The 14295-nt window shown below is 36.5% G+C and overlaps 1 protein-coding gene across 1 annotated transcript in view; it reads left to right on the top strand.

Moving 5' to 3' along the window:
- Window positions 1-14295, top strand: part of PDE6C (phosphodiesterase 6C) — a 29744-nt gene that overhangs the window by 13948 nt on the left and 1501 nt on the right. The window contains exons 10-21 of the mRNA XM_063339828.1: window positions 351-494; window positions 578-646; window positions 3745-3891; window positions 4275-4382; window positions 4490-4599; window positions 6643-6730; window positions 8386-8486; window positions 9577-9684; window positions 9974-10037; window positions 11066-11140; window positions 11284-11367; window positions 12379-12532. Coding sequence (XP_063195898.1) covers window positions 351-494; window positions 578-646; window positions 3745-3891; window positions 4275-4382; window positions 4490-4599; window positions 6643-6730; window positions 8386-8486; window positions 9577-9684; window positions 9974-10037; window positions 11066-11140; window positions 11284-11367; window positions 12379-12532 — 1252 coding nt within the window. The remainder of the gene's footprint in view (window positions 1-350; window positions 495-577; window positions 647-3744; window positions 3892-4274; window positions 4383-4489; window positions 4600-6642; window positions 6731-8385; window positions 8487-9576; window positions 9685-9973; window positions 10038-11065; window positions 11141-11283; window positions 11368-12378; window positions 12533-14295) is intronic.

Below are 14295 nucleotides of genomic sequence, written 5' to 3' on the forward strand. Positions count from 1 at the left end.
TGTGATCATGGGAGTTCACAGAGCGTTCATGATCACATGCACTTGGGCAAGATACGATGCTACACAGTGTATTCAAGTTCACTCAGCTAACTTCAGCTTCATATGCCTCAAAGTCCTGTATACAAAATGGAAATATGGGCCCTTAATTACGAGGTTAAGACAAACAACGTCATTAAAAGCTGCTAGGTGCTAACAGAACCTGTTGATGGAGGGTAAAGGCCTCTAACAGAGTTACACATTGGTTTTCAAAGGGCACTACCAGAAACTGGAGTTTAAGTAAAGTAAGTTCAAATTGTCGGTTCAATTTTATTGTCATGGTGTCATCTTCACTTTCTTTGTCTTTGTTCCAGACTCTCACACAGTTCCTGGGGTGGTCTGTTTTAAATACTGACACTTATGACAAAATGAACAAGCTTGAAAACAGGAAAGACATTGCTCAGGAAATGCTTATGTACCAGACAAAGGCCACCCCTTCTGAAGTTGAATCTATACTGGTGAGTTTCTGTCCACAGTCACAAAATTAAAGTAGGAAATTTGCTACACAAAACCTGAATTTCTTACTCATTTTCATTTTTAGAAATACAAGGAGAAATTGAATGTAAATAGTCTAGAAGAATGTGATCAAAAGGATCTTATCAGGATTTTGGTAAGTCATTAAACTGAAAATTATGGTAGTGTGTTTATATTAGATAGTGATGTGTCATCATTATAGAAAAAGTTGTGTATAGCCAAATCCTGATTAATACAATTGATTTTACCTACCAGTTCCACAAGTTAGATGGAGTTGATTTAATAATACATCTTCAGCCTCTTTGGTTCTTCTACGTGCAGACCCCATTGTTACCTATAGGGAAACATTCAGTCCCAAATGTGTGTCAGACTTGGCTAGTCAGAGTTATATAGAAACATTTATATGAATTAACATTTAAACTGTTTAACTTCTTTAAATATCCATAGGGACAGTGACATACCTATAAATGAATTTATTTAATTTTGAAAATAAAAGAACGGACATTGATATAAGGTCACTTTCATTTTGAGTAAGAGAACACAAGCAGGAGTGTCCAGTGGAACAAACTTACTTTCAGATTAATTTTCCTGCATTTCCTTAGGCAGAGAACTCCAAAGACAGTGATCAGTAACTTCACAGTGACGAAATAAATTTGACCTAATCAATTAAAACTCTGCTACTACTAAACAAAAATTTGTTTTCCAGCCTATATGGTCCTCTGGCTGCCTTAGTATTTCACTCTAGAATGGGGGTGCCTTTTTGGAGAAAAAAGTGCCCCCTCAGTGCACTTCAGTTTTTCTTGTGGAGCAGTCCTGGACCACATGCACTGGCTTAGTTTATCTGGAGCAAAACTCAAAGATGTGCTCCAGGAAAACACTGAATGAACTCCCACTGTTAATGGATGAAAACAGAGCTAGGCTGAAGAAAAAAGGTCAAATACACACAAATCTGTTGATTTCCAGTACCAACCACTTCACGTATTTCCTCCTATTACACTACATTTGCTAATGTAGACATAGCCTTAGGGAAAAGATCTCATTAAACTATTTTTATTTATGTACATGTGCATGCCAGAATGCAATGGTGTTAGGGTTTTACGGGCTCCCACAAAACAGATGCTCATACATCTTACAAGTGGTGAAACCAAAAAACATCAACAGGGCATGTGTATCTTCACATACCGTTTAAAATAAATTTAATTTAGCTGCATGAAGAATTGCAAAAATGAATAGATAAAAATTATAAAAATCTCTCCGCTGGTAGAGCAATAAGTGATTATTATGCTACAGGCTCCGAACGTAAAAACATAACACTAGTGTGAATTTTTAAAGGTCCAAAAAGCAATTGAAATTAATTCTCTCAACATTGTAGAGTCAAAAATTCAAAGATCTAATATCATCTGCAGTGCCAAGGCTACAGGCGAATGCTTTATCCTATTATAAGAGCTGGAATTCCACATAGCTAATGGGATAAGGCAGGTGTTTCTAGATCTGATGATTCAAAAAGTAATAGGTCTTAAAACACCAGCGATCCAGACTTCCTTGTCCTTGACCTCAGATCAGAGTAGATATAAAGGAAAATCCCAGGAAGAAGGTAGTATCTTTGCATGAATGTTCAGCCTTCCTTCTTTGTTGAAATACATGCATATGTTCGGTCATCTTTTTTCCTCATCCATAAAATGGAGATCATTTATAAACTACTATGGTGGACGGGAGTCGTTGTGATCATATCATCTATTTTTTGTGTTGCATCAGACTTTCCTGAATTAATTCTTGTTTGGATTGGGGCATATCTTTTAAAATATAATAAAGCTCTCCCTAGGCTTTGGGATACACAGATGAAAAGTGTTATAGAACAGTTCACTAATATTGCTATTACCAGTTAGGCAATTCAATATGAATCTATATAACATATACAAAATAGGCAATTTACATTTAATACAGGCTTCTTAACTTCAATATTCTCTGCATGTAAGAATTTAGTATACGTTTTGTGGAGGTTCTTCAGTACAAGAAAGAGTTGGCTGAAGCTCTGTATCTGCTCTTCAGAGAGAAAAATCCCTGAATGTCACCCAAACAGCTTCTAAAGAAATTTAAAATATGCACTTATACAGTCCACTACTTCTGAAATGACCTCTCATTTTCATCAGTGGTCAGGATTGTTCAGATGAGACTGTTGTAAACTAACTACAGCAAGTCAATTACTAGGACAGAATCATCACCAACTACAGCACTAGAAAGTAAATGACTCTAAGGGTTTTGAAGTAAGCCATAATAACCATGAATACTATATGCTTTGTACATTTAAGCATTGCAACAATTTTTACTTCATGCATATACTGAGATCATTAAAGAGCCAAGCAGTCAAGAATCTACTGCAAGCAGACAAACAAGAACACAAATAAGATTTGTGAATTTTTACAGCTGATCTTGTAGGATTTTCCAGTCTACTTTACATGTGCCAAATCAACCCCACAGGTTTGTCTATTAAGTGTATGTAGGCTGTCACAGACACAGAGAGACTGTCACAGGAGACAGTGTAAGACGGACTGATTTAGAGAGTTGGTTGTGGAGCAGAAACAAACCACCAGCACTCCAGAGGTTAAAAAATGTACAGGAATCTTTGCTTGCTTATAGTCTCTCCAAGAGAAGACAAGGCTATGGGTAGGTAGGCATGCAAGCAAGCCTTTTATTATTAAAAAAAAAAAAAAAGTTGTTATACTTAATTTTAATGTAAAAGTAAAAAATGTTTTGTTCTAGACAGGTTGGTTTTGGTCACTATATTCATCACTGTTCATAAGATTCAAAAGGGAAGAACAATACTTAGCAAGAATAATCTTGGTTGTGAAAAAGATTAACTGCAGCCCAGTTAATCGCTAAAAGCGGGAGAATCATAGGATTTCATAGCAGGAAGGAGAAATTCCATGACCTGAGATTTCTGAACTAAGGAAATGTTGAGATGGTCACAAGAGATTGTGTTGGAATTCAGAGTAGGAAGAAACACTGCCTGGCCAAGCCTTTTACCTATCCTCTTTGAAAAGAAAGCTATCAGTATCACAATCATGTTTCATAACCTAATACACATTAGTTTGTAATGAAACCTGAGGCATTTGAAGATATAGTAAGCATCCTGTTCTGAGACAATGTTTCTACTGAAGCCAGAAAAGAAAAAAGTTTTCCCAACTTTGTGCTTGCCAGAAAAAAAACACTTGTGTTTTTGACTTTTCCTAACAGAAAGAAGAATTACCTGATCCAAAAGATTTAGAACTGTATGAATTCCGCTTCAGTGACTTTCCTGTTACAGAGCATGGCCTGATAACTTGTGGAATACGACTGTTCTTTGAGATAAATGTTGTTGAAAAGTTCAAAGTCCCAGCTGAGGTCTGATTTATTTTGTCTTGTTTATATTTATTTTAAGATAGAAGAAAAATACCTCATTGTAGGTACTGTAATATAGAAGTAGGCAATACTAAAATATTAGTGGTATGGGTAGCAAACTTCCTTTCTTAATTAAACATTTGTGTATTTGTCATAAAGACTTAAAACTAATCCTGAAATTGTGTGAGCTATGAAAGGAATTAAATCAATCAAATTTACATAAGAACAATGTGCTGTTTCCATGTTTAATTCAAGGAAAAACAATTATTTTCATAGAACTTGCACATTATTACAGTAGTTTCATAGTATATTCCAGTAACTTTATAGGAATTCCATTATTTTGTTTCAATTAACAGCACAGTCTTAATCACTTTTGTTCGTAATAGGTCCTTACCAGATGGATGTACACAGTCAGGAAGGGTTATCGAGATATCACTTACCATAACTGGCGACATGGATTCAATGTGGGACAAACAATGTTTACTCTGCTCATGGTAATGTTGCTAATATTAACCTTACATTCATTACTTAGTTTTCCTTTCAATTCCAACAGGAAAATTCTGGGAGGTGCACACTCAGAATTGTCTGTTTTCTTTTATAGACAGGCAAAATAAAGAAATACTACACTGATCTAGAAGCCTTTGCCATGGTTGCTGCTGCTTTCTGCCATGACATTGATCACAGAGGGACCAATAACTTGTATCAGATGAAGTAAGTACAAATCCTCAAATATATGGATATGTATTATTTTTAATGGCAAATGAAAAAAACAAGTCAAAACTTGCAAAAATATAAGGTATATATTCATCTGGCATTAATGAACATTTATCCTACAGAAGACTTCTGCCTCAGAGCATTTGCCATGACAACTGAAACACAAAGACAAAATGCAAAAGTGGAATCTTAGAAGGATCTCCTAGAGCTGCCATTCATTTTTAAGAGAGAGTAAGCTCTTGCAATGATTGGATTGTCGCAGAGCCTCATGCACATGAGGCCACAAAGAAATGAGAATAGTAAATTAAAATCCCTAACTGGATTACTTTTTTTCAAGACAGGGCATAAGCACCTTTCTGGAGAGGGATTCGGGATAGACATAGACAAGGGCCAGTTTAGAGGAACACAGGATTTAAGATGCATTCTTTTTCTCTGTTTTCTACAGTACGATTTGACTAGCTCAGTTGTTCCGCCCCATCCCCCTCAGTTTACTGACTGATGGAGGTCCTGTCCTGAGGCGTAATCTCCTCATGTTATACAGGATTCTGAGCTAAAAAGTTTGTGTTCTGCAGCAGGGTCTGCATGCCAGTAAGCTACACATCATGAGGTTAAGCTTTGCAATTCACAATCCTTTTTGTTCTGAGAAAATATTCTAAAGGATTTCTTTGTGATTTTTCCCTTGTTTGTTATGAAACAATATTAATTAGTAGGTGCTTATTATAAAACAATATTAATTTATTTTAAACTTACCTTTTTATTACAACATTACATATAATGGTGACACCCATTCTTCTCCTGAGGAGTGAACAATCTACCATTTAGTCTTTTTACATTTTATGTTAGGACTTGTTTCTATGTGCTAGCTGGAGAACGCAGGTTTCTCAGAATGTCACGTGTACTAGAAGACTATAACCATAATTTTATGAGTACAGTTTCCCACCAACTGTATCTCCAGAATGATACATCCTCCGACAATGACCCTGGATACACTTCTCCCCAGAGAGGTGTTTCAGTCCACATGCTAGAGCAGTGACGTGAGGGGATTTTCCGATTATTCTCAGGGATTCTCCATGTGACGTAGGAGAGAGAGAATGACAGATGCTGATTCTTATTCAGCAGATGGACTCTCATCCAAGTAAGTTTAGGGAGGTTTTAAATCTTCCTACATGCAATAAAGCTATTTATAAAAGTTATCAGGCTTTACCACGAGAGTCCTTATCACAAGTCAGAAAATATAGGTAGCATGTAGCAATCCACCTTGGGTTATCTGAGGCATGGAGTTATTAGCCAAAGGAAGAAAGGAGGAAAATACACTTCCAAACATGCAGAACCACCTGGAGCCTATGTACATAGGACACTTCTCCCTTCCTCTCACTACCGTAGACTGACGCAGAATTTCCTGCGGTTGAAGCTTAGCCCAATGTTAGAGGAATGCTTTGAGCTCTGTAATAAGACTGAACGCAGCTGAGCTGTCAGGACTTGTGCAGTCCATAAAACGGTGATTTTGGGGGAGGGGAGGAGCCCAAGGGTATTAGAGGAATTAAACTCCATTAGGCTAGAGTTTAATTCTTAGATTTAACTTACAGTAAGTTAGAATCACAGGGGACGTGGCCCACAGTCATTATAGACAGACAAGAGTTCAAAAGCTGTGCCACACAATAAATACTAAAAGATGCATAAAGGTTGTTTTTAAGGTACACAGAAGGTGTGTAAATTAAACAAACAACAAAACTGAACATACAAGACAAAACAGAGGCATGTTTTTAAAAAAAGAGTTTTTGAGTTGTGAGGCATCTAACCATGCTTTTGACTTTGGTGGACACTGAACATCCAGTGCTCTCCAATTTCCATCATTACTCAGTCACAAGAGTGAAGGCAAGCAAGTTTTTTCTTTTTTGCTCTACATTATACCGATGGTTAAGATATACAGAATAAAATATTGAATATGCAGATCATAAGCATTTTAATCAAAAAAATCCGAATCCTGAATCAAAAACATAGCCTACAAAATATTATAAAGAATTGCTTCTTTTTCAACAGGTCAGCTGCTCCACTGGCAAAACTTCACGGCTCTTCCATTTTAGAAAGGCATCACCTAGAGTACAGTAAAACCCTACTGCAAGATGAGGTACGTCTGCATGAACCTTCTGCTCACACTGATCAACACAAAAGATGCAATTAAGTTATGTTGTTCCAAATTTCACGTCTCATTCATTCCCCTAGGTCCAGATTAAGAACTTATGCTAAAATTCAGAAGCTTAGGTCAAATGCATTGTCCACTTTTAGAGAAACATCAGTAATTCCACCAGAAACAGACTCATTCAAGACAGAAAAGCTTTTCCTCTGGGTCTCACTCACACTCAGGTTTTTTCCACCTTTTTCACGAAACAGCTGATGTTGAAACCAAAGCAGAAAATACAATTACATATGTACAAAATGTTGTAATCAAACTGCTGTCCCTGGTTCAGGAGGTCTGCGTTCAGCTGCTGGCTCTGGCAGCTGAGGAGCAAAGGAATGGAGCAGCTTATGGAGAGCCCCCTCATCCCCAGGCCAGACCCCACACACACCTTACCTTGCTAAAACCACGGAGGCCGTATCATGAGGATCTGCTGCAGCTCCCATTACTGATCTTCCCTGAATTAGGCAGGCGCCCTCAGCTGCGCTTCCCCAGCAGCTGTGGGGAGGTCTCCTCAGGCTCAACAAAATGGCGGCAGCGCAGCCCACTAGGGCCCTCTGCCCCGCAGAGCCCTGCTCCGCTGGCAGGGGTCAGCCACCCTTCCCTCAGCGGAGCCTGGCTCTGCCCTGGCTACAAGGGAAGAGACTATTTACAACTCTTTACCATATTTTGCGGGGAAATAAGAGATTTAAAAGGCAAGGCTTGAACACACATGCCCCTTCCATCCCACTTGTTTGCAGCAGCACGGCAGGCATCCACTTCCACCCTCATTTTTCATTTCCTAATTCCTGTGGCGGTGCTATTTCCTGACCTTGTGAGGCCACAGGATAAATTCTTACACTAACCAATAGCACAATGATCATAAAAAACTCAGAAGATTTATGATTAAAAAAAACCCCAACAAACAAACAGAAACCATCTTTACCTTTATTGATGGCGACGCACTATTTCAAATGTGAGGTACCAGGGACTAACCCCTGCTCTTTGCTGGAGCAGTTGTCACGATCTCTGGAGGCTCACCACAGCGGCGTCACTGCACCCCGTGCTCTCACGGGTATTGTCCCCTCAAAGAAAGAAGGAAGCAAAACCAGGACAGTTAGAAAAACACTGAGTGTGATGCTCTCATTCCCTTTGCCTGAGGAAAAGGCCATTGCATTTAACCACAATAGGTCCTGAACAGCACTGCAGGCAGTGAGCAGGTGGAAAAGGCGCCCACCATGAAGCTTTAAAAAGTCTAGGAAAATTAGGTTTATGGAATGTGAACTGCAAAGAAATTATGAAGAACGGCCATTCCTTTACTATGTAGGTGGTTTTCTTTGGTTTGAATTTATATATGGCAATAGCAGGACTTGCAACTGTTTTGAGTCACCGTGGATTTAGTTATTTGTGCAGCCTCTGAGATCCACCCACCATTCACACAGCTAATTAGCCATTTATTAGCCGTGAATAAGGGCCATCTTTACCAGTGGAATATTTTTTCATTTGTGGCATTAATTTAGGGACTGTATTTGGCCAGTTTTGTTATACTATTCTGAGACAACCTGTATAGTACAAACCAAAGCCAGTGTGATAAAAGGAATTGAATTCATAAACTTTCCATCTTGCAGAGCTTAAACATCTTCCAGAACCTAAATAAGCGCCAGTTTGAAACTGTTCTACACTTATTTGAAGTTGCAATAATAGCAACTGACTTGGCTTTATATTTCAAGTAAGTACTAAATTCTGTGTAACTTCCTACTGAAAAAAATGTCAATCCTATGCAATTTATAACTGTAGTTTTTCATTGTTTATATGCAGAGTACAGAGTATATTTAAAATTAAGTCTAATTCTTGTTAGAAAAGACATTCTTAGAGTCATTATAAGTTTTCAAATTAGATAACACATAAATATATATAATAACAACTAGTATTTAGTAGGTCATTCAAATGTGCTTTTTGTTACAGCCAACACTATTTCAGAAGTATGGATTCTGTAGCCTAATTGTAAGGTTGTGTGCGTGTGTGATATTCAGTGTACTGTACTACAGTTACTCATACTAAACAGGAGTATGCTTATGACATGGAAATTAAGATGCTGGTTTAAAAGCAAAACTGCAGACGTCAACTGATCCCAGTACTAAATATGCCAAAGACTCCAAATATCAAATCGTCCATCCCGTTCCCAAGTTACTGACTTAATGTTGTTTTACAATGAATATTTTCCTTAAAGATATATGGAGCCTTTTTTTTTGGTCCAGATGTCTTATGACTGGGACAATTTAAAGCCAGGAGACAGGAAACAATTCAGTAAGTTGTTCAACAGCAGTTATTAAATTTTGGTAAACAGTAATTCCAATATTTCATTCATTCTAAATGCAAATTAAGCAATAGCAAGACACATTTTTTCAAAGTTCTTCTCAGTCACGTCTGTCTTAGTGGTTCTTTGGATTTTTGAGGGGAGGGAATGGAAGAACGTTTATTAGTATTTGCTTCACTTTCCCTAATTCATTATGTTACAGGAAGTAACAAACACAATACTAAAGAAATGTGAATGTCACCCCAGTTTAATATGAAGAGTTAGCAAATTAGTTAGTTATTTGTCAGGAATTCTGACATACTGCTTTACATGTCAGTGGTACATAGCAAAATCTGTATGTTCTAGGCTACCTGAAAAGTTCGAGTTAAACAGGAAGAAGGTGTCACTTTCATACTACTGTGACTAGGATACTACTTTGGAAAAGCATATATATCAGAAATATGGTTTTCTATTTAATTTTTAATGCAGAAACTATATATGGTTTATTGGTATGTTTTAACAGGAAAAGAACTATGTTTCAAAAGATCGTGGATGCAATTGAAAAAATGGAAACAGAAGAGGAGGCAATTAAATATATATCTATTGACCCAACCAAAAAAGAAGTCATCATGTAGGTGGTTAATACTTTTCTCTTTATTCAATCAGTTATCTAGGACTAGATTTTAAAAGAATTTGGGCACCTAAATATGTAAATTAAGACTTGGTGTTATTGTCTGACAATGAGCACAACCATGATTTTAAATTAGAAATAGATGTCTACATTCTTTGCAAAATGTGCAAAATATGCATCCATCTGCATCTTAGGTATCTAAATTCCTTAAAAGATCTAGACTTTTTTTTTTTTCTTTTTTCTAATCATTGTCCTAACTATACTCCTGTTTTGTTTTGTGTTTTCAAAGGGCTATGATGATGACTGGATGTGACCTGTCTGCTATAACCAAGCCGTGGGAAGTGCAAAGTAAGGTAGGTACTTTTTGAACAGACAATACTGCATTTGCTCTCTCTTCTACTGCCTATTTGGTGCGTGATCATTTAAAAAAATATTACTTATTATCATTTTATAGATGTTTAAGTATCTGCACTCAACCGTGTTTCCAGAAAATAACCTCTATTTTTCTGTCACCCTTCTGTGTAAGGGTTCCATGATGCCTCTCCCCAGCCACTCTACAATTGTTTCACCCTTCTCTACTTGGCCTTCAGCTAAAACTGGCATCCTTGATTCCATCAGCAGTCCTAGCTACCCTTAGATATCACAATTATTTTCTGCTATCCAACTTTTGCTATTTTTCATGTATTTTTCAGGTACAGATTTAACAACAGTATGATTTGAATTAACTGTGTCTATTCTGTAGATCTTGGTGCCATTTCAAAGTAGCTTAAACACACTAAAAATACATTCTGTAATACAGTGTGACACTGCTTTGTACCTAAGTACTTCAAGTACTTCAGTACTTACTGGCCATCATGCTGAACCTCATCACTTTGCCTTAAAGGAACCAGATCCTTTATCCTGTTCCTTTAAACAAGATTCTTGTGGAACCTTCTAAGTAATACATACTACAGGTGCTAGAAGATTCCGTTATGTTGCTAATATTGTCTTGTTCCTGTTGATAATAATCTACCATTAACTTAGCATGCACTGCAATATTGGTAGAGATAATTCGGTGGGAAAAGCCTGAAGTACACCAGAGAGCGTCTGTAATTTTTGAAAGAAGTGCTTGACTGTCTCTACAGGGATTATAGAGTAGAATTTCATTGCGTTTGACCAAAACTCCATGTTTCTGGTTTAAACTACTCAAGAGATAACACAGCTAGCAAGAAATATGTCCTCTCTTTGTGGAAGGAAAGTTAATAATACTATTAAGTAGTAAACAGTAGTATGCCAGTTCTTGGTTAATCAACATTTTCACATTTTCTGGAAAGCCTTGTTCTTTTATTTATTTAAATTTACTGCTTTCTGCTGACACTTCCACTGAATTGTGATTATTCAGGTTGCCCTCATGGTTGCAAATGAATTCTGGGAGCAAGGTGACCTGGAACGAACTGTGCTACAGCAACAACCAATTGTAAGTACTAAATAATTTAACTGTGTTAAGCAATATTAACTGTTATTAAAACATTGACTAGATAATGTCTCATGATATTACTGGATCATTATACCGAAAAGCATGATATCTACACATTCTAAATTACTGCTATTTTGTTCTAGCCTATGATGGACAGAAACAAAGGAGATGAACTACCTAAGCTCCAAGTTGGTTTCATAGATTTTGTGTGTACATTTGTGTACAAGGTAAGAATAATTTTTTTGTTTTCCCGCTGCAGTAGTTCTGATGGCACAATTAGTGACAAACTGTTGCAGTTAAAAAATCTGGACAGCAGCAGAACTCTTGGTCACAGGGTAAACAACTATCACAACTGACACAATTTTTCAGTCTTGCTCACACAAAGCAAATTCAAGAGATGTGAAGCAAATTCATTAAAAGTGAACATCTCAGTGAAACTTGAGGGTGCTGAGATTTTGTTACTACCTTGAAAGACTGAGTTACAAAGCCCACCTTGATTCTTCACAGTCCCATTTAAGTATGCAAAATGTGGATGGTTACAGAAAGCAGTTAATGGCACAGCAAAGGAAACAGGAAACTTGTAATAATCTGGAAATACAGATACTCTCTATCTTCTGTAGGCACTGAAATGCCAACATTATTAATCCCTGTCTAGCTTTTAATATTATTGCAAAATGTAATGCAAAAAAGTGACATGTCATATTTTAACATCTTCAGATACATCCTCATCTGCTTGGAATATACTATAGGATACTAGACATTTTTTATTATATCCTGATACTGATAATCATATGATAAAATACCATGTATCATAGTTATAATTGTATTATATGAATCAGACTATCAAATGTGTGATTAGGGAAGATGCTAAAAATGTGCATTCTAACTGACTATGCACAATCGGGCATTATTATCCCAACACAGTATTTCCAATAATATGCCACCACTGCATGGCCAAGAGCATGCTTTCAAATTTGCACCAGCAGGTACTCACACTATGTCTTTTAAATTTTTTTTTTCTTGTACAGAAAACCTACAACCAGAAATGGAACAAGCGCTGGAAAAAAATGTGACATCAAATAAAATTAATCAATCTAGTATATACACTGAATTAGATTTAATAGAAAAATTAAAGCTAATGTTTTCTCTGCAAAGCAGCAGTATTTCCACAAATCCAGACTTTACAAATCATGAGTGTTTACAAATTTCTAATTTACCAATTTAAATTGTTTGTATAGGAATTCTCAAGGTTTCACAAGGAAATTACACCTATGTTTGATGGTCTTCAAAACAACAGGGTTGAATGGAAAACAAGAGCTGATGAATATGAAGAGAAGATGAAAGTTCTTGAGGAACAAAAGAAAAAGGAAGAAGAAGCAGCTGCCAAAAAAGGTTAAGTAACTTCTAAGATTTTCATTTATATATATTTGTAAGGCAGTCAACATATTCTCTGTCTCTCAAATTCACACATGCAGTACACTTGCACAATACACCATTAAACTTCATAATAGTGGTATGCAAGTTCTGAATTAGCCAAATTAGCTTTATCTTTACTTGGAAGACATGTAACCTTTAAAGAGTAAACAAATCCAATACACTGAGCTCATCTTCTAAACTGCAGAATTATAGAAAATATGACCATCACAAAAGTGAAGGGAATGTAAAACTTATTCCGTCTTAAGACTTAAAACTGAATGTAATTAAACACTTACTTATCTGTGAATGCTGCAATCACCTGAAATAATAGAGATGTATCAAAATTCTGTATGGCATCAGCCCCAAACGTATCTGGGTGCTTTGTTTGAGTTGAAAATGAAAAGCATAAGGAAAAGAGATGGGAATGGATAGTGTGCATTTGGAACACAAAAAAGCAGTGCAAATCCCCACTTCTTTTCCAAGCTTAAGATAAAGCTTTTGGCTCTAGCTCCCTACCACCAGTTTCTTGGCTGAAACACACTCTCTCATATTACAAATTTAACACTAATCTTCCTAAGGCAGCCCAGGTTCTGAAATTGAAAGTATGGCTCTGCATATGATAACCCAAACGAGAATCTGATTGTATAGATTCTGAGAACCTATCACTCAAGCGTAAGAGTGAAATGAGTCAGTTGTTTTTATTCTGTATTGCATGTGGAACAGGAGGTCAGCAGCTCTGCCAATCAGCTGAGATGACTGGAAAGGTTCAGAGATTAAAACAAAAATGTGTGTTGTTATGACAGAATGATTTACTGTCAGCTAGTTTGAAAAACAAAAGTTAGTCTACTCTAAGTGTGTGTTTCACATCTTTAAAACACAAACCAGTACTGAATAATTTATTTGTTAATCAGTGTCTGGTGAGTATTCTTCACATTTCACATAAAAAAGACGCTACTCAAGGCCACCCCATCAAGTTACTGTCAGAGTGTGGACACTAGCGGAACTAGAGAGTTACTGGCTCCTAAAATAAATTATACTAGCCTAAAATTAAAAAAAAAAAATAAAAATGAAGTGGCTGAAGTACTGTAAGTTACATTATTTAATCAAAGCAGATTTTTGAAAGAGATGTTTAATAAAATGAATCAAATATTATTATTGTAATAAAATTACGAGAAATGTTTTGGCTTACTCACACTGTGATACCACTTACACACACATTCACAGAAATTATGCCCATCCCATTGTCTCCCAAATTAATTTTTAAGACACTTTTTCACAATTAATCATATTGTATTTTTTAAGATTAACTTATTGCTGAGTACTAGCTGGTTGTGAATATGACCAAGGTACTCTTTCCTTACACTGGAATGTTAGCATCTGAACTTCACAGAAATACCAGCAAAACAAAACAAAAACAACACAGGCCCTAAAACACAAACCTCCTTATACATTTGCTTTCTTGGCAAAGAGTATAGTTAGTAAAGTCTTATCCTTTGCCCTTAAGCATAAAGTTCTTAAATAAAAATTAAATTATACATTTAGGAAGACTCGGGTATTTCTACTTGCACTTGAAATTAGGACCACCTTACATCATTAGTATTTTGGAATCACTTAGTCACTGACTTAAGGAAAGAAGAATTTTCCTAAAAGGAACCTTACACAGGCAAGCATGGACAGACTGATTCACAGGAGTTAAGGATCTGACCTTTGCATATCATAATTGGTATCACAAAATGTAA

This window comes from Chroicocephalus ridibundus, chromosome 6, assembly GCF_963924245.1.
Source record: "Chroicocephalus ridibundus chromosome 6, bChrRid1.1, whole genome shotgun sequence".
Lineage (NCBI taxonomy): Eukaryota > Metazoa > Chordata > Aves > Charadriiformes > Laridae > Chroicocephalus > Chroicocephalus ridibundus.